The 25,080-nt window shown below is 43.4% G+C and overlaps 4 protein-coding genes and 1 non-coding gene across 5 annotated transcripts; 4 read left to right on the forward strand and 1 right to left on the reverse strand.

Annotated features, from left to right (window-relative positions):
- Positions 1-432: 432 nt before the first annotated feature.
- and3 (actinodin3) lies at positions 433-3,879 on the forward strand. The gene is made up of 5 exons (XM_049736598.2): positions 433-865; positions 1,936-1,998; positions 2,078-2,122; positions 2,200-2,360; positions 2,700-3,879. The coding sequence occupies exons 2-5, from the start codon at positions 1,944-1,946 to the stop codon at positions 3,495-3,497; spliced, it is 1,059 nt and encodes a 352-aa protein (XP_049592555.1). The 5' UTR covers positions 433-865; positions 1,936-1,943; the 3' UTR covers positions 3,498-3,879.
- Positions 3,880-5,542: 1,663 nt separating this feature from the next.
- On the reverse strand, positions 5,543-9,043 carry cops6 (COP9 signalosome subunit 6). The gene is made up of 10 exons (XM_049736623.1): positions 8,968-9,043; positions 8,456-8,581; positions 8,247-8,378; positions 8,010-8,098; positions 7,867-7,929; positions 6,985-7,032; positions 6,775-6,889; positions 6,607-6,699; positions 6,010-6,110; positions 5,543-5,917 (listed from the first exon to the last, which is right to left on the reverse strand). The coding sequence occupies exons 1-10, from the start codon at positions 9,029-9,031 to the stop codon at positions 5,777-5,779; spliced, it is 972 nt and encodes a 323-aa protein (XP_049592580.1). The 5' UTR covers positions 9,032-9,043; the 3' UTR covers positions 5,543-5,776.
- A 214-nt stretch (positions 9,044-9,257) lies between these two features.
- On the forward strand, positions 9,258-13,336 carry LOC125978767 (F-box/LRR-repeat protein 12). The gene is made up of 3 exons (XM_049736410.2): positions 9,258-9,450; positions 9,564-9,639; positions 10,706-13,336. Exons 1-3 carry the CDS (start codon positions 9,350-9,352, stop codon positions 11,747-11,749), a joined length of 1,221 nt encoding a protein of 406 aa, XP_049592367.1. The 5' UTR covers positions 9,258-9,349; the 3' UTR covers positions 11,750-13,336.
- Positions 13,337-17,420: 4,084 nt separating this feature from the next.
- Positions 17,421-23,513, forward strand: LOC125978836 (aurora kinase B). Its single transcript, XM_049736610.2, has 9 exons — positions 17,421-17,542; positions 18,205-18,243; positions 19,248-19,323; positions 19,401-19,446; positions 19,912-20,100; positions 20,313-20,451; positions 21,219-21,367; positions 21,463-21,637; positions 23,159-23,513. Exons 1-9 carry the CDS (start codon positions 17,537-17,539, stop codon positions 23,333-23,335), a joined length of 996 nt encoding a protein of 331 aa, XP_049592567.1. The 5' UTR covers positions 17,421-17,536; the 3' UTR covers positions 23,336-23,513.
- A 1,321-nt stretch (positions 23,514-24,834) lies between these two features.
- Positions 24,835-24,916, forward strand: trnal-aag (transfer RNA leucine (anticodon AAG)). Its single transcript has one exon. It is a non-coding gene; the product is annotated as a tRNA-Leu (tRNA).
- The last annotated feature ends 164 nt before the right edge of the window (positions 24,917-25,080 follow it).

A 25,080-nucleotide genomic window follows, 5' to 3' on the forward strand; every position in this document is an offset into this window, starting at 1 on the left:
CTTAATTAAACTTGTTTACACATGTATTCAAGTGTTGTTTTTTTTAGCTCACAAATTAAGAATTTTCCAACTTGAGTATTGCACTTGTTTTTTTTATCAAATTATGTCATAACGGTCTGCACTTATTTGGGAAAATAATCAACATTTTTACCACTTTTCTGGTTCATCTTACGGGGACCAAATCTGTAATGTAATCATAATTTACATTTGTGATTTTCTGATCTGTCAATGTGAAATAATGTCCACCTTTTGAATAAAGGGATGGAAATTAAAACACTTTCATCTGATATTTTAGAAAAATGCCAGATGAATTGATTATTCAAATAATTGTTGATTATTATAACGGTGCTTCCAATTTGTACATCTGAAATTGGTCAAAAGTGCTCGGCTCACATTGCAAGTGTCACGTGACAAAATTGTAGTTAGCCTCTTAAAGCTCAGGAAAACTAGCAGGTGTTGCCACATGTCAGAAATAAGCACTTTTTAGGTGTAGACTCATCACCCGTAGATTTTAGGTGGCATGAAGTCGACGTCAGATTTTTTTTTTTTCTTGTCATCTTGGCAAGTATATTGTGTTAGTCGGCAGCCTTTCCCTCCCAGTTGCACTTTTCTCAGCAGGTGTCATGGCTATAATGGCCTCCTTTCCACCCTGGCTCCTCTTTTACTGGCTGTTTTTTTGTTTTTAATTAACGCCAAAGGCCTCATGTATAAAAGTGTACTGACAGAAAGGGAGGTGTGCTATAGGATTCGGTCCCACAAATAGAGGCATCCTATTGGATAGCCGCTTGAGGTTTAGGATGACCTTGACTCACTATTTAACTTGCCTGGCACATTCCGAGCTGTGAGAGACGGCTTCTTGACCCAGGTGAGTGCTTTGAATGCATTTATTGTATTTTATTCACTTGGAGTGAATACTTCATGAAACAAAATGTAGATTATTATGCTTGTAGTTGTAAAATCTACACGAACAATAATAAACATACACCGTGCAATAAATACAAAATAGCATTTGCATGTTTTTTTTTTTAAAGACAAATTTGTTTATTGCCATAGATAAAATTTAAAGAAAGTAGCTGTTCTTCATAAAATTATGATTTGATGAAGGAGAGTAATTTAAATATAAAATTATCACATATGACTTAGAAATGTAAAGTTGATGTTTGTTAACCTTTATTCTAAATGTTTTATTTTTCTATTCAGTAGTATTTTTTTAAGGCAGACGTTGCAGTGCCTTATATGGAGTGAATTTCCAAATGTATTGTCTAAAATACAAAGTTGATGTTGATTGGATGATGTTATTTTAATTTCATATTTTCAAAGGCATTTTGAAACTTGATGTTTATTTTGAAAATGAGTTTGTTATACCCAATCTGCCCTCATTTTCTCATGTCATGTTTTCATGACCATCATAATAATAAAGATAACAATAATAACACATGTAATTTTGTAAATGAATTCAGCAACTGTTTTTTTCAGAAACACAAATTACATTATAAGTTAAATTACAACGCATGGTAAAATTAAAAAGTGCAAGACTTTCTGCATCAAACTTAAATACAAAAAAATGCAAATATCTCAAAACCTGATGTGCAAGAAAACAAGTCAATACATCAGTGTCAAAAATACATCTAAGCACACAAAACCAGATGAATTGATTGATTTTTTCTGATGAAAAACAAAAGAATTTGCTGTTGCTAGTGTTATCAACTGTTGTTTCCAATATAGTTTGATATCTCTTCCCCAATATATTAATGATTAAAAGATTTGAATGAAATATAATAAATTGTGATGATGACATAACTAAGTCAATAATTAAAATAAAGTCAGTTATTATTACATTATGGCTGAATAAGTAATCAAGTACGTACTACATGTCGTATGTCCACGTACTGTATCTTCTGTGTTTTCTAAATCCCTTCAACTTGTTGTTTTCAGGGGGCCAGATGATTTCCTCGTTGTGTTTCTTGGCGGCACTTAGCTGTCTAACATGGCTTCCAGGTAAATTAGCATCCTCGCATGTGCATAGACGCACCACAAATCTAATCTTGTCAATAAAATGTGTTGTTCCCTCTGGCAGGCTTGCCGGAGGCCAAATCCTTGCTGAGCGCCATCCAGCAGGAAGGTAACCTCATCACTTGATCGCAAGTGAACCGGCCTACTTACTTGGTTCACCTTCCGATCAACACACTTTCTGAACAGGGATGGTTCCGGTCAGTGACGTTGGGATTGATCCACAGAGAGCCAACGACTTCCTGAGCCACTCTAGGCCCAAGCGAAACGTGGACCCCAAATGGTATCAAGGCAACCCGGACTTCCAGGCCTACTACCGCTACTACAGCAGCATTGGACACACCGAGGGGGTAACACACGCACACAAATTCAGATCTAGTCACATGCAATTCTTCTTGTCTTTAACAAGTGGTGAGGCTATTATTGCAGGACATGAAATGTGAGACCACACATGCTCAAAAACACATATTAAACAACGTGGGACTACTTATGCTGAACATTTAATGAGGGAACACACACAGACACGTACACATACGTAGAAGGACCACACACACGCGCAAACACACTCGCATTTTTATTTTACTTAGTGGGCCTGAATGTTGAGAGACACAACTTCAGAGTATAATTACTGATATTTAAAATGTGTTTGAGAAATGTTTTGACTGACTGACTGACTGTGCATTGTGCAGCTGTACGAGATTGACAAGTTGAGGCTGTTGTACCAGCAGATGAGGCACTTAGAGCACACGTACGGCCCCAACGCCTCATACTTCCAGAACAAACTGGGGGTCCCTCAAATTATGTGTGACCCCACCACAGACAAGAAGTGCAAGGTGGTCGCCCCACCTCCCCCACCGCCCATGAAAGGTTTCCCTAGGGCCACCGAACCGCCGGCCACCGAACTTCCTCCCCTTCCCCATGCCCCCGCCATATCCCAGGCGGATGTGCTCTACCTGTGCAACAGCAAGGACCCCCTGTGCAAGCCCCACATCGTCTACCTGCCCACTGGCGCCGTGCCCGTCCTCTGTGACCCGCGTTACCACCCCCACTGCACTCCCCAGAAGGCTCCGCCCGCCCCGGCCGTGGCGCCCCCGCCGCCGCCCCCTCCCCCAAAGAATTATGCGCCACCGCCCATCCTCGTCAAAAAGTCTTACCCGCCGGCCCCCATCCTCACATTTAAAGGCATGGAGTTCGACTGCGACCCGTACTGGGATCCCGACTGCCTCATCGACCACCCACCCAGAGCCATCAAGGGAAAAGTTATGGGACCCCCACCCCCTCCGCCGCCCCCACCTGTAAAAGAGAAGGAGGAACCTGTAGAGGAACCTGCGCCTCCCCTGCCTCCAATCCAGAAGAAGGGTTTGCCCTTCCCTTTCTACTACCCCCAAATGCCCTATGACCCCCGTGATGAGCTGTACGACCCTGTTCGCTTCCAGTACCCTCAACCAGAAGCACCTGCAGACGAGCCCGAAGACGAGACCCAATAGGGCGTCGGCCTTCAAAACTAATCGGACTCTGGTTGAAAACGTTGCATGTTGATGATGAAGCCAATAAGGCAGTAGGTTCCCAACCACATTTTTACAAGTGTGTGTGTTGGGGAAATATCCAGTTTCACTTGATTGATCTGAAAATTGTAATTTATTTACCACAAACAGTGTATCTATGTTCATGTATCTATGCCAGTGACGCAAAGAGACAAATACTCTCCCACTCGATGTCAGAAGGCCCAATTAACCTGTGTGGTTGTTGCCATTCATCCAACAGAATAACTTTGTGTTCAACTGCACACGCCCAGATTTGACAACAACGTGCATTTGTTAGTAAACTGAGACAAGATAATCACAATTGCAGTAAACGTTTTTGAAATTCTTTGTTGTGCTGTGAGATTTTCTAGTAAATAAAAATGATTTGGCTCAGATAAAGGTTGGGAAACACTTTTCCTGAGACCACATATACAGGGTTAGTTTTTAAAAGCTATCTATTCCAAGCTCACCCTCCCCAAAAAGATTGATACTTGTAGGAGCCACACTTTAGCTTATTTTTGCACTTGCAGCAGATGGCCAAAGGGGGCAGTGTGAATATTCTCCTAGTCCTTATAATGACCACAGGTGTAGGTGATTGGGGTGGGAGTGAAAGGTCATGTGGTTTTTACCATTGAGCCTCGGTCACTGGGAGACTCAGTTATTCGGATATTTAGGACTCTTGCACAAGTGTATAAAACATTATTTTCCCAATTAGTGCCCATTTTGGTCATTAAGTGACATTTTGAGAAGAAAGCAACCCATACTACACCGGGAAAGGAAAACTGTGAGGACAATTGCCTGGCTGAGGGACAAGTGCGTAAAAATATCTCCCATGCAGCGACTACTGGGACAGATGTTAGTCGCTACAATACTTAGAGACTATAGATGCATTAAGATGGTGGCCAAACACTGCTTTTGTCAAAATGAAGCTCCTTAACTTATTTCAACATAGTTCTTTGGTACTGAGATGCCACAAGATAGCAGCAAAGCATTCTGTTTGTTCTAAATGCACATTAAAGTGGTTCCCTGACACGGTGATGTCATAAGGTAGTGCCAAAGTACTATGTTTGGGTAAATACAGCTCCTTGCCTGACATCAATGGCATTCCTCAGAACCACAATGGCATCAAAGCATTGTGTTTATCTAAATGAATCTCTCACTTGAATCTAGTTCCTTGGCAACAAGAGGCTACAAGATGGCACCAAAGCAATACTCTTACTGTGCCTTGATCACAAGAATAGTGGGAAAAAAAATAACATTCTTTCAAATCTTTAATTAGAAATTTCTGAGAATGTAGCGGAAAGCTGAAAAACATCGGATGACTTGACTCGTGACACTTCAATTGATTTCGCAATTATGTGTGTTTTAAAAAAAAAAAAGCACTTTGCTGGACATTGCACGAAATCAAATTGGCACACATGATGCTATAGTTATGCTCCAGAAAGTAAAAGCACAAGTCAGTTACTGATTTCAAGGACACAAACCTGCATTTTCCCATTCTCACAAATCAGCATTTTGGTAAGTCAGTTTTATATATATATATATATATATATATATATATATATATATATATATGGATCGATAAATTAGGGCTAGGGAGCCTTTCTCCTGAACAAACAAGTGTTTACCATACCATTTGTGTTAAATGCTTTGGTTTGTTGAGGATCAAAAGCTCATGAGCCTTAGGTCGCCCAGCCTTGAGTAGAGCATTAAGCAAACAATGTAATTTGTTGGCGGTTGTGTTTTGGCTTCTCCCCTTGAACACTACATGGGGTCATTAAGTTGAGTTCCGCTATACATTTATATGGTGGAAAACTGCTGACCTGTCCCCCGGAAGCAAGCTCCCTCCTCCTCAACACACAGGTTGTCAAACAGCAGGGAGACGACTTCAAACAGCAAAAACTATTTTTTTTTTCCCCCCTACATCGCCGGACATTTCATGAGCTTTAAAAAAAAAAAAATTAAAAAAATGCAATGTTACAAAACACGTAAAAGAGAGTGGTCGCATGGAAAAACAGACAGTAAATCTTTTATTACATACAGAATGATCAAATTACAATAAAAGGGGTGAATAAAATATGTTCATGTCCAGTGGTAAACAAGAGCCTCTGTTCACTGGTGTCGCTAAATGCTTTGGGCTTCACTTGATGCAGGGTTGGAAAGCTGCAGTGGTTTGAGCAGCGACTTGATGCCATCCTCCCAATAAACCAAAACAAATAAACAAAACAAACAATGTTGGCGCATCAGAAAAAAAGTCCTCTCATCCTACGACCGATGCCCTGTCGGTCGTACAGGACGTTGAACTTGTTGATAAATTGGTTCATGCTGTTGCAGGACTTGGTGATGGTGCCCAAATAGGCCATGAGGCCCACGTCGTTGCATTGCTGCAAGTCAATGCAAAATGGCAAGATTAGAAATGTACATGGTGGAATTTATGGACACAAGTGAAATAAAATGAACAAAAGGAGGGACTTACGTCATAGAAGTCTGTTTTAAACTTAATAGTGCTGAGGACTGGCAGTCTGTGGCACAGAGCGTTTGCTTCTCGCAAGATTTCATGGTTGAAAGGAACCTCTCCTGGTGGACAGGAAAAACAAAAGGACAAAAACATTCAAGCATTAAGATTAATGTCAAAGAGTGGACTAACAGAAATGGCATGTGTTGTTAAAACAACCAAATTGATGCTGTTAACTTAATGCGAAGGCTAACTACTATCTACTGTCAGACTGACTCAACAAACAATGCATGAAATGACTTATGATATTGCCACACTAATTGGCTGAGTTAGGAGTTAAGATAAGTTGAGGTGTTATAAGTTCCACGAGAGTTCTAGTTACATCAATATGATTGGCTGCTGCATCCGGGCAGCTTCGCCACAAATTTATAATAACACCTCCGCTACAGAGTCTGTGTGTAACATCAAACAAAAGTTGTAATGGGGTTTTGGGGGGGGGGGGGGCAGTGAGGGGCCTCCACTTAATGACATGCTCAAAAAGGGACTTTTTAAGTTCAAAAGCAGAAAGAAGTAACAAGCCAGACATTCAATGTCCGTCAACTAACGAAAGCTTCTCACCCGTTTCCACGGCTTTGACGTACTCAAGGATGATCTTGACGCGACTGTGCAGCATCTTGATGGCACTGTGCTGGGCGATGAGGTGCTCAGCCACTGTGACGGGAAGCACAGGAAATAAATTTCAGAAGCGGAGTTCAAGCATTTCCGTCAGATTGTGTCTTCTTTTACCTGTGGAGTTCTCGCCCGTGCCGGTGGCTGTCATGCGGGCAACGTGGTCCACACCAATCCTCTCTGCTTCCTCCGTGGCCAGAGTGTAGTTCAGCTCGGCAAACAACATGGTGGCCTGCGTTAATGCGAGGGGAAGGAGAAAAAAAATTGTGAGGAAAAAAGGCTAAGCAAAAGGGTCCCTTTCGTAAATGTATTGGTGAGAAGGGTTACCTCGCCACTGATGATATCAATGACTGATTCAAAAACACTCACGGGTAGCTGAAGAAGAACACAAAGACAAAATGGATAGACAAGTCAGCATTTCTTTACATGCTATATCGGTCTGGCCTTACTAAAAACGAGGACTGGCTAACAGTTAGCTAGTACAAGGGAGAGTCGTTTTGTACTGCCACTTGGTGTTGACTGAAGGTGACATTTCGGAATGTGATGTCAATGTGAGTTAAAAGCAAGTGGCAAAATGGCCACCCCCTGAGATAGATAAAAACAGTTGGGTTTTTCCACTAAATTTGAATTTTAAAAAGGCAACATTAATTAGAATACCGTGTTTGGACTATTGAGGGCTTGTGGAACATTATTGTATCAAAAATGTACTCGTCTTCTCCTTTTGTGAGGCAACATCAGCTAAAAATACACTAATTCGCTGACGCAAACAAAACTCTTACGCCAGGCCCCGCCCATAATACCCACATACAGTACAAATCAAAAGTGAAGAATGGAAATAGCAACCTCAAGTGGACAAAAATAATACCTGCACCTCCCATGCACATTATTGCAGTGTGTGTTGGTATTGGTGTGGATTAAAACAAAATCAATTTTATTCAATTACTCTGTGGGATGATACTGTATAAACGGCATAAACTGTCTTTCACAAAAATTCAAGATTCATTTGCCTTTATTTCAGCATGAGCCTAACCTACAAGACCAAAACATTTATGTAAAATAAATATGCTATGGATTATTGTTTAAATGCAAATGAACGGTCATGGCAAATAAAAAAAAAAAAACTTGAATTCATCACTACAATACTTTATCTCCTGTTGTTTCTTGATAAAAAAAAAAAAAAAAAAAATTTGAATGGAAATTGCAACTCACATCAGTGTGTTTGGTCATTGGGTTAAGTTTGAGGAAGAGTGGACTCTCAATGATCTCACACACCTGACAGAAGAGGAAAATGACAATTGAGGTCAACACATTTAAAGGGTGACAGAGGATCCTTGTTTCATTCACGTGCCCACCTGCTTGTGAATGTGAATGTCGGAAGCGTCAGGAGGACCGCCTGTAGTGTACCAACCCAAGAACTCCATGTCTTTGAAGACTTGCTTGACTATGACATGAAAACCACAGCACATGCAACATGACATTTTAATCATGACGGCTGCTAACCTCCTAAAAAACATACAACTAACAAGTTTGTGCAGAGTTCCAAATCTCTTACAGGACATGAAATTGTTTCACCACCCAACACAACTCACACTGCTCCTCCTTGGTGTAGTAGTACTCCTTGTCAATGTGCACTTTGTCGTCCGTCGTCTGTGATAGAAGCTCAAAGGAGTTCATCACCTCAATATTTCGCCCCTCCTGCTTCCCGATGAGAGCCCCGATCACTGAGGAAAGAATAATCATAAGTGGGACAACAGCTACAGACATGCTTTGCACGCAGCCTCAGCGGTGGGACACATACCTTGCATCGGTCGTCCTTCCTGTGAGCGGATGCGTATCCAGTGGTCTGATATGTTGAGGATAACCAGAGGGTGCAAGGCCACCGAGACGCTGCCAGTCATCCCGGAGGCCATAACACTGGGACTGGCTACGGATGCAGAGAGACAAGCTAAATGTCCATAAGTTCATGTCTCAACAGGAATCCCACACAGTACAGGTCACAAAAATTTCTGGTGTTTACAGAAGAACAACATTACTTGATCGTTGGTCGGGATTTGGTGAACTGTTACTAACTTCATATTGAACAGAATAAACATTCAAAACATGCAGGGAATATTGCCTCAAACTAGTTCATGTGTTGACAGCTTTACAGCACTGCCGCCTGCGTCACCAAACACGCACTAGGAGCGCTAACCCCGCTTATTCGTAAGCGGAAACAGACAATTACACCTTTTAAAACTAGCACAACAATTTCCCTGCGTGACCTTGTCGCGGTAGTAGGAAAAGTAATTGAATAAGTGCTAAACGACTCGCCTGCCCCGTCCACTTCCATTCCACCGCCGTTGCTGGTCGCCATCTTGTCCGGTGAACGGCGCATGCGCAAATGGGACGTTAAGGATGTAAGCGAGCATGACTGAGGTTCGAAAAAATAATATACTATTAATAATAATAATAAAAATAAGAAGAATATTATTCAACACTTATGTGTTCAAATGAGTATAGGGTGTCAGTAATTTTTTAAATTATAAATATAACATAATTTTAATTAAACACAATAAATTGACTCATTTAGACTAGGTCCTTTCGACTGGTCGAAATTTCCGGGGGAGTTTTCATAAGGGAGCACCTGATGCGCTTCAACATATTTTGTTCGTGCTTAAAAACAGGGAAAAGGTGTTAACGGTTTTTGTACACAATGGATGAATTTCCAACGTGTAACCTCGACTACCTTCCAGAAAACATTTTGATTGACGTGCTTTCATATTTGAGCGTGCGCGAGCTTGTCAGAGCTGGGAGGTGAGAGCGAGTAAAGCTTGAGTCTTCAAAAATAAATCTTGCCCGTTGTCATCCTGTGTGGAATATTTGTCACATGATTTAAAGATACGTGTGGTGTTAAAATGTCCTTTCAGAGTGTGTAAGAGATGGAGACGTCTTGTAAAGGATCAAAAATTGTGGAGACTTGTCGACTTGACAGCGTGGAAAGGGGTAAGAAAAACGGAGCAATAAATCATCGTCTCGAGACCCCTAATTCTTTACATCCATCGAATCAAAACTAAATAATTCAGCATTTGTTTGTGTACTTTAACTACTCTAAAATGAAAAGCAGAGTGGATTTCCAACACATAAGTACCTTGTATTGCATTTTCTGTAATGATTGTGTATTGTAATAGTTTAATGTGTAGTTAACGAAAGCTATTGACATAACTAGGAACTTATTAAAATATCAAAACTTTATTTGAGGTTAACAAGGAAAAAGTCAAACATGCGCTCGAATATGACTGGCTAATTCTGACCCAAGGTTATTACAGTCAACAAAAGCAATCTAATTAACTCAAACAACTGTTACCTTATCAAAGTCGAAATGAAGCTGCTTATAAAATGAAACGACATTTTACGCTTATAAAGATAACTAGTTGTAATTATAGGGAACTGTTCATTTTCGTCTTTGTCAATTAACCACATATTCTCTTGTGGTTTATTTTACATATATTTATTTTGGTATTACTATTACTGCACGGAAGAAGGAAGGTTGGTAATTGTAGTATAAAACAATATTTAATGACCTTATCTTGCACTTGCTCTCCCAAAATATTTCGTACATGAAAACCTAAAACTAGTTAAAACTAAAATGAAGCATTTTTTTGTGAAAAAAACCCCTAATAAAATGTAATAATAAACAGTCCCACCCTAAAATCAAGAAAAGCTAAGAGAACTTTAAGAAAAAGACAAAGCAACATGAAATTAACTAAAATAAAACATCCCAAACTATTATTACCCTGTTCTGAACACAGCCACAGAGAACTTTAAGAAAAAGACTAAGCAAAATAAAATTAACTAAAATAAAAAATCCCAAACTATTATAACCCTGTTCTGAACACAGCCACATCCGACCTTATCCAAGATTTCACCCCCCCACCATTTATTCATATGGGAAATGTCATATTAATGGTGGAAATTAATTATTTGGCCTCTTATTTAGATAATAAAAATCTGATATTGGAACAAGGGTGTGTAGACGTTTTATATTTGCTCTCTCTCTCTTCTCAATAAGATGACATCACGTATCCTGTGGGTCCTTTTGCGCCAGTATCTGGGTTGTGGACTACGGTACTTGCGCCTTCGGGGTTTGCTTCTCTCCGTCCGAGGCGGCACCTTCCTCTCCGAGGCTTGGCTTAAAGCTTTGTCCACAAAGTGCCCCCGCATGAGCAAGCTCTACCTTCTGCATGCCGACTTGAGAAGCCTCCCCAGTTGCCAGCTCCTGCCGCCATCCTTGAAGGTGCTGGAGCTGCAAGGCTGTGAGCTGCCTCAGGGTTTCTTCAACCAGGATCCGCCCACTTCGTCTCAAGAGGCGACTTCCAGCGCCAAACAGAAAGGAACGAGACATTGCGTGCCAACTGGGATTTCTATTGAATGTTTAATCCTCAACAATGTTCCCTCTTTTAAGGACCAACACCTGCAGAGTCTTACATCTTGGGAGAGGCTCAGTCGACTGGAGCTGTGCGACACGTTTCGCGTGACTGCAAACGGACTCCGAGGCTGTGCCGCCAAGGAAGGAGTCTGTGGCTTGGAAGGCCTATTCCGCCTTAAGTTTCTGGAAATGAGCATCACCACGCGGCAGGGCTACCAAAGGCCAATGGCCTCCTTAGGTTTAGAAACGGGATGGCTCGGGCTGGAGGAGCTCAGCCTCGGCGGCAAGGAGGTGGCGCCAGGGTTCCCCTATGCCAGCCGCTTGAAGGACCTGAAGCGCCTCTCCCTGAAGGCCTGCACTCTCGACGAGTTGCAGGTGGTGCACAACTGCAAAATGCTGCGTGGTCTCCCCGGCTTCCTCAGACTGGAGTTTTTGGATGTGGTCTTCCAGCCGCGCCGGTGCTCACCTGAGAGGGCAGGCGATGGCGAAGGGGAACAGGAACAGGAGGGCGAGGAGGAGGTTGCGGAGTCTGATAAGGGTGACAATGGCAACAATGAAAACAAACCGGATAAACTGATCCGAAATCTGCGCCGCTTGCTAGCTGTCATGCTGCCGTGCTGCACGCTGACCTTCAACAATTGCTCTGTTCAACTCAATTCAAATCTTGGCTCAAATTTATTTATATAGCGCTTTCACAGCTGACGCAGCTCTAACAAAGCTCTCACTGTACACCAAACTTAAAATAAAAATAGAATCATAGATAACCAAACAAAATCCTCACTGATCAAAATACATTTTTTCTACTCCCCTCTTGCTGCACAAGTCTTTCTGAAGCTGGTAGTGGGTGAGAGAGGAGCAAATTTTAAGACCGGTATGAGTGCACCAAGATCTTAAATGTCGCAAGCTTAAGTGTTATGTCACTCACTTCAAGCTGAGTTGAAATTTAAAAAATAACGAAAATCGAAGATTTTAAGCGATTGGCTGGCAACCACCTCAGGGTGTCCCCCGCCTGCTGCCCGATGGCTGCTGGGATGGGCTCCAGCATGCCCGCAAACCCCCGTGGGTCAGGCGGTATGGAAAATGGATGGATGAAAATGTTGAACAAGTAATTGTATTTGCCAATGGTTCAGCCGATGGTCAGTAACACACGCACGCACTGGAATACTGGTTAAATTGTCCTTCCCTAAACATAGGCATCACTCGCTTCAATTAACTTCTTAGCACCGACTTTCATCCTTCTCCATATCACCTCCACGATGTGTTGGTCCAACATTTGAATTCTTTGTGGTCCCACTCCGTGCCATAAAATTCCAAGAGCGTTGGCTGTTGCTGCCCATGTGACTGGCTGAAAAACTACTGCCGTATTTGATCTCACCCACATCCAAGTTTTTCACAGGAGGGTACATTAAGCGAAGCATCCGAGTTGACGAAACAATCATAAATCTGCAACATGTACCGTAATTTCTAGGAAATTTTATTTTTTTTCCATTTTCTGTCAACCATGTCCCCATGGGGGTCGCGGGCGTGTTGGAGCCAATCCTAGCAGGCAGTAGGCGGGGGACACCCTCAACTGGTTGCCAGCCAATCGCAGGCCACACAGAGATGAACAGCCATCCGCACTCACACCTACGGGCAATTTGGAGTGCTCAATCAGCCTACCATGCATGTTTTTGGGATGTGGAAGGAAACTGGAGTGCCCGGAGAAAACCCACGCAGGCCCGGGGGGAACATGCAACCTCCATATGGGGAGGGCCGGAGGCAACTGTGAGGCGGACATGCTAACTAGTGTGCCATCAAGCCGCCCGGAAATAGAACTGTAAAGATTTAGATTATGTCGTACTGGATTAATTGAATGACTCTGCTGCTCAGTCTGGTGTGTTCAACTTGGCCGCTAGGAGGCAGTATAAAACATACATTACTTGACAAACGCACCACTGAATGTTACTGAGTTGTTTTATACGTGTAGTCTTTTTGGGTTTGGACTGTCAAAACTTCACGTTTGTACATATAGTATGACTTATAAAAACGCTTGCAGTTGTTTTCTTTATCTTCTACATCCATTGTAGTCTCAGTATAGGGTTATTTCCCACATTCAATGACAATTTAAACTTCTAAGATGCAGAGTAGAAAAATTCTATTTTAAATGGACGCATTCTGTTCTGTTAAAGATCTTTGATGACTACATAATCTGTGTGCATATTACAGAAGTCCACAAAGCTTCATGAAGGCTGGCCATCCTATCTGGTTTTCCAATTAAAATAATGGCACACGTTATTATCTTCCTTTAATTCATACAAATATTTGACAATTGAATTCGATTTCAGCACGGTAAATGGATTTAATGAACTGAAACGGCTAAACTAACGGTCTGAAACGGAACTTGATTGGGGAAAGCACTTCATGTTTGCACTTGGCCTCAACTCGTGAAGCAGCACACTTTCTGCCTAACTTGTAAGTGACAATTGAAGTTTAATGATTTAATGATAACTTTGACAACTTGGCTGAAAATTGCCTCCATGCTGCCCGTCGTAACGATTAAATTTTTACTTCTTTCTACTTCTCTGTTTTGTGGCAGTTTACCACCCGATATACATGGCATTACCACCATATACTGGGTCGAAGGTGATGATGAGCGATCCACCAGACACACACTAAAGACCTAATATATGGAGGGAGTTGGGGTCAAAGGTTTTGTACTTGAAAAAACAAAACTTGAATCTGAAAATAAAGGTGCTGAGCTTAATACTTGAAAAATAAAACAATGTATTGAAAATAAAAATATTTGTTCGAAAGTTTTTTCGAGTTGAAAATAGTTTTGCTTCACCTTGGTAATTTTTTTGAATAAAACATTTCTTAAATCTCCTTAAATAAAGCAGCTTAAATCTCTTGGTGCTCAGCACTGTCAAAAATGGGTATTTAAATATAGATTTGTCACAGGTATCAACTCTAAGGCTGCCAATGTCATGAAAAAGATCCCAAGATGCCGAAGTCCCATTCCAAATTTGAAAGAAAAAACCTCAAGAAAAAAAAATCAGTACCATTTAATACTTATTTTCTTAAATGATTTTTATCTTGCTCACAAGCACAGAATGCACACTTAGTGTGTGAAAGGTTTGTCAAAACTATCAATTCAAAAAAGTCAAAGTCAGCTTTATTGTCCATTTCTCCACATGCCAAGGACACACAAAGAAACCGAAATTTCGTTCCCCGCTATCCCACGGTGACAAGACATGGCCCACAATAGACAATCAAGTAAACAAGTAAACAACAGCGTGCTGAATAAATAATGAATAAATAACACAACAAATAAATAAGAGGAGCAAAAAGGAGCAAGTGAGCGTACAGCAGACATTCCAGAATATAGCGCAACAGTGCCACACGCTACGCAGAAGGGGGTAGCGAGTTCAGGGTCCTAACAGCCTGGAGAAAGAAGCTGTTGGCGAGTCTGGTGGTGCGGGAGCGCAGGCTCCTGTACCTCTTCCCAGAGGGCAGAAGGTCAAACAAAGAGTGAGCTGGGTGGTTGCCTTGCGGGCGAGATGGGAGGTGTAAATGTCCTTCAGGGAGGGGAGCGAAGCACCAATAACCTTACCAGCCGTATTCACTATGCGCTACAGGGCCTTCAAGTTCTGTTCAGTGAAGCTACCACCCCAGACAGCGATGCAACTGGTGAGGACGCTGTTGGGTTCACAACATTTATCTGAAATCAATCTCAGAGGCGGTAGGTCTTTTTGGCTTAGCATTTTCTTCTGCGCAGAAGGACGCACCCCAGACACACAGCAAGTGTGGCTGAGATCCGCACCCTCAGACAGTTCAGTCGTGCCTTATATATTGAGGTTTAGACAATAGACAAAAGGGACAAGTTTACATGGACAGGATGTTTCCCGAAACAGGATGGACATTCCACAATTACATCTCATGGTCTGTTCACGTCGCGCTAACTATGGGGCTTATTGTATAGCGCGGCTCATGACTCCAGTCATTAGCCGGCCATATGCCCCCAAGTCATTATCACGAGGCCAGACTGTCACATACTGCGGGGAATCTTGCACACATAAGTAGATACATAGATTCCAATGATAAAAAGTATATTATTCCCAACAGACGCTCTCAATGGTGCCACGGTAGAATGTAGACAGGACTGCTTGAGGAGCACATGCACGCCTGAGCTTCCGCAGGAAGTACAGGCGGCGCTGAGCTTTCTTTGCCAGCGACGCGGTGTTTGCGGACCAGGAGAGGGATTCACTGATGTGCACCCCCAGGAACTTGGTGCAGCTCACCCTCTCCACCACAGCACCGTCGATGATCAGCGGCAGGTGTTTTGTGTGACCCTTCCGGAAGTCAACAACGATTTCCTTGGTCTTGTTTACGTTCAGCAGGAGGTTGTTGTCCCTGCACCACGTGATCAGAAGGTCAACTTCCGACCTGTACCGAGTCTCGTCGCCCTTCGTGATGAGACCCACCAGAGTCGTGTCGACAGCAAACTTCACTACGCGGTTGTCGCTGTAGCTCGCAGTGCAGTCATGCGTCAGCAGGGTGAAGAGCAATGGACTGAGCACGCAGCCCTGGGGGGCCCCCGTGCTCAGCGTGATGCTGGCGGAGATTTTGTCGCCAACACGCACCACCTGAGGCCTCTGACAGAGGAAGTCCAGTAGCCAGTTGCAGAGGGAGGTACTGAGGCCCAGCTCGTCGAGTTTGCAGATGAGTCGCTGCGGCACAATGGTGTTGAAGGCAGAGTTGAAGTCCACAAACAGCAATCTCACATATGAGTCCTTTCTCTCCAGGCGGGTGAGGGCCGAGTGGAGGGCAGAGCAGATGGCATCCTCAGAGGACCGTTTGGCACGGTACGCAAACTGGAAAGGGTCAATGGTGGGGGGGAGAACGGATTTGATGTGCTCCATGACAAGCCGCTCAAAGCACTTCATGATGATGGGCGTCAGTGCCACGGGGCGGTAGTCATTGAAGCAGGACGGTGCAGGTTTCTTCGGCACAGGAACGATGGTGGCAGCCTTGAAACACGAGGGGACGATGGCCTGCTGAAGGGAAACGTTGAAGATGTCCGTGAAGACACCCGACAGCTCCCCAGCGCAGTCCCTCAGCGCACGACCCGGGATGTTGTCAGGGCCCGCTGCCTTACGGGTGTCAATAGCGGCAAGCGCCCTCCTCACTCCGTCGGCAGAGAGGCGCAAGGGCTGCTCGTGTGGGGGTGGGGGGGAGTGGTCTTCAGCGGGCAAGTGCTGTTCTGGGCCTCGAAGCGAGCAAAGAAGCGGTTAAGATCGTTCAGCAGACCGACGTCGCCCTCACAGCTCCTCGGCGCGGGCTTGTAGTCCGTGATGGTCTGAATGCCCTGCCAAAGGCTCCGTGCGTCCTTGCTGTCCTTGAAGTGGGTGGAGACCTTGCACTTTTTCGCTTCTTTGATGCCTCGGGACAGGTCGGCCCTCGCTGTCCTCAAGCCAGCCTCATCCCCCGCTCTGAAAGCCTTGTCCCCTGCCCTCAGCAGTCTGAGGACAGCCCCTGTCAGCCACGGCTTCCAGTTCACTCGAGTGACGACGGATTTTGAGCGAGTCACATCATTGATGCACTTCGCGATGTAAGAGGAAACAGAGTCAGTATACTCCTCTATGTCTGTCCGATCGTTGTAGGTGGCCGCCTGCTCAAACAAGTCCCAGTCAGTGGTGTCGAAGCAGTCACGAAGTGCATCGGAGGCACCCTCAGGGCACACCCGAACCCGCCTCCGAACCGGCCTGGATGCCTTTACCAATTGTCTGTATGCGGGCAAAAGCAAAACGGTGAGATGGTCAGAAAGCCCAAGAAGGGGGAGGGGGGTGGCTTTGAAAGCTCCCTTATGCGCAGAGTAGACTAGGTCCAGGAAGCTGTCTCCACGTGTCGGAAAAGTAACATGCTGGTGAAGCCTCGGGAAAACAGACTTCAGGTTGGCATGATTAAAGTCTCCAGCGAAGATGGTGACACCATCAGGGTGCGCTGTCTGTTGTACACTGACAGCCTGGTACAGTTCAATCAAATGACATTGCTATTAATATTTTGCTAATATTATTATTTTGCTAAAATCTGTGGCCATCTGCAGTGGTATGACGAGTGCCATCACCGCTTACGCCTGACACTCTTGAAGTAACATCTGGGATTTCCCACTTTCGTGGAACGCAGCATTTAGTTTTTTTGTTTTGTTTTTTTTTTCCAAACAAATTTTTTACTCGTAAGATATTTATTTTTTTCCCATAAATTCTTTTTAAACCTACTGTACATAGCAACGGAAGGCGGAATGTTTTTTTTTTTTTTTTTTGTACATTCATAACGTTTCGGTTTTTTTCTTTCCATCTCTCCTGGCCAATGGAAACTTTCGATGTGCAACACGCCGGCCAATCAGCTTAGCCCGTCTTGTCATTTTGAAAAAGTTGGCGGAAGTGATCGTCCTGAGGGAGAGTTAAATCACTATAAAACTGCCAATTTCACGCAAAGATGCAGGTAACGTGTATTATTTTCGTATCGTAATTGTAAAACAATCCAGTGCTTTTGCTAATTCCGAGTTATTACAGTTTCACCTAGTTCATACAGCGTGTTGTCGATGATAATAACGTCGTTTGCGACCTAGTCGTTATTCACAACTGTTCCGAATGTATGTCCTTTGTTTATGATAATCGCATTTAAAATGGCAGTTATCTGCAAACCTTGTAGTGTAGGGGTGGGCAATTCCATTACTCGAGGGCCGCTGTCCTGCATGTTTTATAGGTCTCCCTGCTGATTCAAATGATCAGGATTGTGATCCAGCTTCTGCAGACGTTGCTAATTATCTGACCATTTGAATCAGGTGTGTTGCAACAGGGTGACCTAGAAAACATGTAGGACACCGGCCCTCGAGGACCGGAATTGCCCACCCCTGTTAGTGATTGCAACGAGTAATCGTTGCCATTATTGGTTCATGTTCCGGCGCATAATACATATGCATTCGCTTTTTGCACTGTGTATAATGTAGCCTTCACTTGTATGTTACCAGACGACTGACAATATGTTACGAACAATTCATCTGCAATTCAAACTGTCTTAAAAAATGTTGATTTGTAATTTTGGTTGCTAACCAATTGCATTAAAATCTGAAGGACGATTAAGTAACATGTATTTCTCTATAGGAGAAAGAAAATCACGAGCCAAGGGCTTTCCAGCAACAGGTAAGATGAAAACATGCAGTGAACTAACATGTTGGTGTTATAATTCTGCAGTTGTATTGAAATCTAGTGGATCCTTATACGTCTGTGTGTGCGTTTTACATAACAATGTACCTCTGTACTATTGAGCCATTTATTTTACAATTGCAAATTATTGACATCAAAAGTCAACATTTATGGTACTGTTAGACTACGGATTTTAGTTATTGATCTGACTCCAAATTGCGATCAACACTTAACACATGAGTTGCTATGTCCCAATCCACACACTGGCGCACCTAACAATTTTGCGAGTTCGTTCTGTCAAAGAGAAGACCAGTAGATCAATCAGACCAAATTTACCAATTGTTTATTCCTGACAAAGCGCACTAATACAGGCCTGGGTCCTGGGTCCCTCACACTAAAACTCGTGCGTTTTTGTGACCACCAAAAGATGACACATTTTTCCGGGTTGCCCAGTTTTGAAGAAACACAATGTGAATATTAAAGCATGCAAAACATTGTGTGATGATTGGTCGATGGCCATCTCCTCCCCGTCTCGGTGTTATTGCTGAGGTCAGGCGGTTGGGTTTTCCCCGCGAAGCCCGACCACCTGGACGTGATATTGTTCTCGTTTCTCACCGACCTTGAGGTGTTCTCGTCCGGTACTCCCTGTCTGGGCCTATTCCACAACACTTCGAAGAAAACAAGTTCATGCAGTTTGCCTGCACATTCTTCGCCACCCACCAATCCACACGAGCACTCCAATACTAGATATTATATTAATATGATTAGAAGTTTAACACAACCTTAAAAAATATGTTTGCAAACTGCCGAAAGCATATTTCCCTTTAGTACCCAAGAAGATGGTGTAAATTAAATCCACACAGGTGTATATTTATTTACTATTACATGTATGTATTTTTTCTTTGTCCTGCAAACAAAATGTCCGTACAGAAATGTGATTCTACTTGGAGCATCATGAGTCAAGATGATAATTCATTTCTGGTTTTTACACGTTTGACTAGACCTCGAGCATCCTGGCTGGCCCACAACGTGTTCCGGTTAGACCGGGACGAGCCACAGACAAAAATATTGTTACGGGTAATGTGAGCCCCCTTTAAAAAAATCAATTGTGAATTTTGCAATTACTTCACTGATAAAGTGTATATCAATTTCAGAACCTGTAAGACAATATGTTGGTTCATCCTCCAGTTTGGTTCCGAAGTAAGTACACAGCAATCCCCTTTTTCACAGAGTTTTGTGTTAAACATTTCTGGATGTTCTTCTGTTAAAATTCATTTAAAATAAGTTTTGAATTTATTTTTAAAGTAGTTGTCAATGTGATTACAGTAGGTTTTGGCAACATTTGAATGATTGCAGATTCTTTTTTTTTTAGAGGGCAAGGTAAAGTTTCCATGGTTTGGTAGGAATAAAGTAGTTTGGTCATCAGTAAATCTGCAACACTAAGTGGCACATGAGTCTGAGGTTATATTATTCCATAAGAAAAAAATGAAGCTTCATGGCGAAGGTTTGCCTTCACTTTTTTGTAACTGAATTGTTCACATTGTTTGAGGCGCAGCCCTCAATGTTAGCTAGTTGTTGTGTTTTTTTTTTTTTTTTTACCAATCCACTCTTGACCCCCCCCCCCCTTTTTTTTATTTTATTTTTTTATTCTTTTTTTAAAAAAAGGCAGATCAGTATTGAAGACTTTGACATCGGTCGACCGCTGGGGAAAGGCAAGTTTGGCAATGTGTACCTCGCCAAGGTGAAGAAGCTGCAAGCCATTGTAGCTCTCAAAGTGTTGTTCAAGTCCCAGATGGAGAAGGAGGGTGTAGAGCACCAACTAAGAAGGGAAATCGAGATCCAGGCTCACCTCAAGTAAGTGTCTTCTTCTGTATTTGATTTTGTCACACTACAGTAGAATTCTCTACAGTCAAATACAATCCTTTCTGAGCCAATGCTGTTAAAGGCTTTTTTTTTTTTTTTTTTTAACAAAAACAATTATATATTTTATGATAGTCATGCTGTGAAAATTGTTAGTGGAAATATTACTGTATTGATAAATATTTGTGGGTTTTTTTCCCCTTCAGGCATCCCAACATCCTTCGCTTTTACAACTATTTTCATGACCGTAAGAGGGTGTTTTTGGTGCTGGAGTATGCGCCACGTGGCGAGTTGTACAAGGAGCTCCAAAGATTAGGACGCTTTGACGATCAGCGCACTGCCACTGTAAGCCATTGTGCTATGAACCGAGCCGCGATCATTTTGTCAGTGGCGATGGTGTCATTCTGAATGATCGTCTCATGTTTGCAGCATTTCCATTTTTTTTTATAATTAGCTTTTATTTCGTTTGGACTTTAGTTTGTTTTAAGTCATTTTTAGAGCAGGTGTGTTGGGTTTGATTACTTAAATGTAGTTTCGGTTTTATTTAATTTATAATAAATAATTTATGTCACTATCCACAGGCCGGCTCAGTCAACTGTTGGTATAGTTTCGGTTTGTTTTATTAACACAAATTGTGGCTTCTGTTATCTTTTTCAAACACACTCGATCTTTAATGATTTTTTAAAAATAAAGGTATTAGTGAGGATCCATTTCTCAAATTTCTCCCCACATACCATTGACCGACCGTTAAATAGGTCATCTTAAAATCTGTAAAGTATTATTTCATATGAACCGTGCGCTCTATGGGACCAGAAAAACCTCAACCAATCATTGTGAATGGTCAGTTAACTTGTCAATCAATCTGTTTTTCGGCTTTTATTTCCTTGTTGATATCTATGCTCGCTCATGTCACTGCATCAAGTACTGCGCATGCGTGTAACATGACTAAAGAAACAGACAAATAAGCTCTGATTTCTGAGCTGTCAGAAAGTTCGTCTGTAATGCCTTCAAATGTTAGTTTGTTTTGCTCGCCTTCGATCACTAAATTAATCGTGTTTCTTTTTTTCCACAAGTGGTTAAAGTTCTGAATACATTGCTGTTTGCATTTCCAGCTTATGGAAGAGATCTCCGATGCACTGCTGTACTGTCATGCAAAGAAAGTGATCCATCGTGACATCAAACCAGAGAATTTACTACTTGGCTACCGTGGAGAGCTGAAAATTGCTGATTTTGGTTGGTCAGTTCATGCACCTTCCCTCAGGTATGCAGCACCTAACAAATTGTAAAAAGTTTTGAAACTGATTTGTTTTGAAGCCGCAATTGCAAACTTCATGTACCGTATTGATATTTGTGCAGGCGGCGCACGATGTGCGGGACGCTGGACTACCTTCCTCCCGAGATGATCGAGGGCCGCACCCATAGTGAGAAAGTGGACCTGTGGTGCATCGGGATCCTCTGTTATGAGTGTCTTGTGGGGAAACCTCCCTTTGAATCTTCTTCTCATGTTGATACGTACAAAAGAATCACCAAGGTGGGTCATGAACAATCAGCCTTTTTATTACCGTATTTGCCGGTGTATTGGTCGACCTTTTTCGATCCAAAATCGACCGAAAAAAATCGACCTCGACTTATACACCGAGTCATAAAATTTAACTTCGTATTCATCGTTTCAAATGTGATGGTAACCAAGGCCGTTTCTCATGCATCTCATTGTGCGTTGCACTTAGAAAATTTGAACCGGGCGGCGTGCGCGAGTGCGCGGCCCGCTGGAAGTCCAATGAGGCGCCGCGATCTCCTGCGCGGTGCTTATAAAATGCCGATCCGCTCGGCTTGGAGCTATTTCCGGCCTCCCGTTGGTGCCGGGCGGCGTGTGCGAGCTCGCCGGCCGCGATCTCCTCCGCGGTGCTTATAAAGTGCCGATCCGCTCGGCTTGGAGCTATTTCCGACCTCCCGTTGGTGCCGGGCGGCGTGCGCGAGCTCGCCGGCCGCGATCTCCTCCGCGGTGCTTATAAAGTGCCGATCCGCTCGGCTTGGAGCTATTTCCGACCTCCCGTTGGTGCCGGGCGGCGTGCGCGAGCTCGCCGGCCGCGATCTCCTCCGCGGTGCTTATAAAGTGCCGATCCGCTCGGCTTGGAGCTATTTCCGGCCTCCCGTTGGTGCCGGGCGGCGTGCGCGAGCTCGCCGGCCGCGATCTCCTCCGCGGTGCTTATAAACAGCCGCATGCGCACGGCCTCCCGGAATTTGAACACATTTCGTCAATAAATTTCGCATATTGAATTTTGAAGTTTAATATAATGCAACAATTGAGCTCGACTTATACAAAGGATATATCATAAAATCGTAAATTTCCGTCGAATTTTAGGGGGTCGACTTATACACCGAGTCAACCTGTACACCGGCAAATACGGTATGTACCTTTTTCAGGCAAAATTGCAGCCTCAGTCATTCATAACAGAAGATCAAGAATTTGTCTTGACATAAATTGGTGAAATTTCTAATTCATCAACATACACGCAAAAGAAATGGGCTGGTAGTCGTGCGCTCTGAATCCGACGGTGATTTGTCGTGCTATACACTTAGTGAATGGACTGCCATTTGTATGGCGCTCTTTTACTGTTTGTGTTCAAAGCGCTTCACACTGCTTCCTCATTCACCTACTGTTATCGCCATCAAGAGCACCTAGTGTTTCGGTGTCTTGCTCAAGGAGACTTCGACATGGTCACAATGGCTAGGGATCAAACCCCAGAAATTTGGTTTGGATCTTTGGTTGGAGTATGAACATTTTACGCATTTATTAGTAAATGAGACTCGATGTGCTATAGTTTGCTAAAAAGCCCCAGTTCAAGTAGTAAGTCCTCAAATTGGGTCACTGACTAAAACAGAAGGGGGTGGATGGGGGTGCAGATGATTTTAACAGAAGTGGCCAGCATCCTGGGGGAGAAGGTGCAGAAAAGTCAAAACTGCAACCATTATTATGGGAGGGTGAAAGCAAAATTTTAGAATCCACTGTAGGATCATGAACCATCCCAAATTCTTTTCCATTCTTGTGCAGGTGGATCTGAAGTTCCCAAGCATCATTTCAGAAGGTGCACGCGACCTGATCGGCAAGCTGCTTCGCCACTGCCCCGCCGATCGTCTATCGCTACAGTGTGTCATTGATCACCCGTGGGTCCGTAACAACTCTCGGCGGATCTTACCCCCCCCTGTTTGTCCTACCAAAACCTCATGAGCCCAATCCAAAGCTTCCTTTATGTTTGTGATGGGTATATATTCTCTGTCCTGCATTTTTTTTTTAGTAAATGTCCTGCTATTGGCTCTTCAGGTATTCTTCATCTTGTATCTCGTACAGAGTGGTGTTTTAATTTATGGGTGCATACATATCAATAAATAAGTATTGTGGAAATTTTCATTTATGTATTCATTAGTTAAATTCAACATGGGAACATCTTTAACGTTTCCCTGCAGCAGGCCATCGTCCCCTCGTGTTTCAAGGCTGCCACCATCGTTCCTGTGCCGAAGAAACCTGCACCGTGCGTGCTCAGTCCATTGCTCTTCACCCTGCTAACGCATGATTGCACTGCGACCTTCAGCGACAACCGCATAGTGAAGTTTGCTGTCGACACGACTCTGGTGGGTCTCATCACGAAGGGCGACGAGACTCGGTACAGGTCGGAAGTTGACCTTCTGACCACGTGGTGCAGGGACAAAAACCTCCTGCTGAACGTCAACAAGACCAAGGAAATCGTTGTTGACTTCCGGAAGGGTCACACAAAACACCTGCCGCTGATCATCGACGGTGCTGTGGTGGAGAGGGTGAGCTGCACCAAGTTCCTGGGGGTGCACATCACCGAGGACCTCTCTTGGTCCGCAAACGCCTCGTCACTGGCAAAGAAAGCTCAGCGCCGCCTGTACTTCCTGCGGAAGCTCAGGCGTGCAAGTGCTCCTCAGGCAGTCCTGTCTACATTCTACCGTGGCACCGTCCTCACCAGTTGCATTGCTGTCTGGGGTGGTAACTGCACTGAACAGAACTTGAAGGCCCTGCAGCGCATAGTGAATACGGCTGGTAAGATTATTGGTGCTTCGCTCCCCTCCCTGAAGGACATTTACACCTTCCATCTCGCCCGCAAGGCAACCTCGATTGCGACAGATGTGAGTCACCCGGCTCACTCTTTGTTTGACCTTCTGCCCTCTGGGAAGAGGTACAGGAGCATGCGCTACCGCACCAACAGACTCGCCAACAGCTTCTTTCTCCAGGCTGTTAGGACCCTGAACTCGCTACCCCCTTCTGCGTAGCGTGCGGTACTGTTGCGCTTTTTCTGGAATGTCTGCTGTACGCGCACTTGCTCCTTTTTTTGCTCCTCTTGTTTATTTATTGTGTTATTTATTCATTATTTATTCAGCACGCTGTTGTTATACTTGTTTACTTGTTTGTCTGTTGTGGGCCATGTCTTGTCACCGTGGGATAGGGGGGAACGTAATTTCGGTTTCTTTGTGTATCTTTGGCATGTGGAGAAATTGACAATAAAGCTGACTTTGACTTTGAAACCTTGTTTATTTTTCAGAATGTTAATTCTTATGCAGTTTTTTAGTAGAAATCATATTGATAGTTTTTTGCTATGATTAAAATTCAAAATAAATTTGCATATTCATGCTTTTTACAATAGTCATTGTGCCACTTGATTATATAAAAACGAGATATGGTAAGTATTTTGCATTAAGGTGGAGCAGGGTAGCGTGGCCGAGCGGTCTAAGGCGCTGGATTAAGGCTCCAGTCTCTTCGGGGGCGTGGGTTCGAATCCCACCGCTGCCATGAGGTTTTGTTGTCAAACTCAATTATGTCAATTCGAGCACGTAAATTGTATTTTACTCTGCGACGATTCAGTTTCACCTCGTTTCACTGCAGATCTCCTAACGCCAGGGATTGTTGAGATAGAACGTGATAAAATGTTTGACTGTTGTGAAACATTGCTGTTC

This window comes from Syngnathus scovelli, chromosome 1 (assembly GCF_024217435.2).
Source record: "Syngnathus scovelli strain Florida chromosome 1, RoL_Ssco_1.2, whole genome shotgun sequence".
NCBI classification, from domain to species: Eukaryota; Metazoa; Chordata; class Actinopteri; order Syngnathiformes; family Syngnathidae; genus Syngnathus; species Syngnathus scovelli.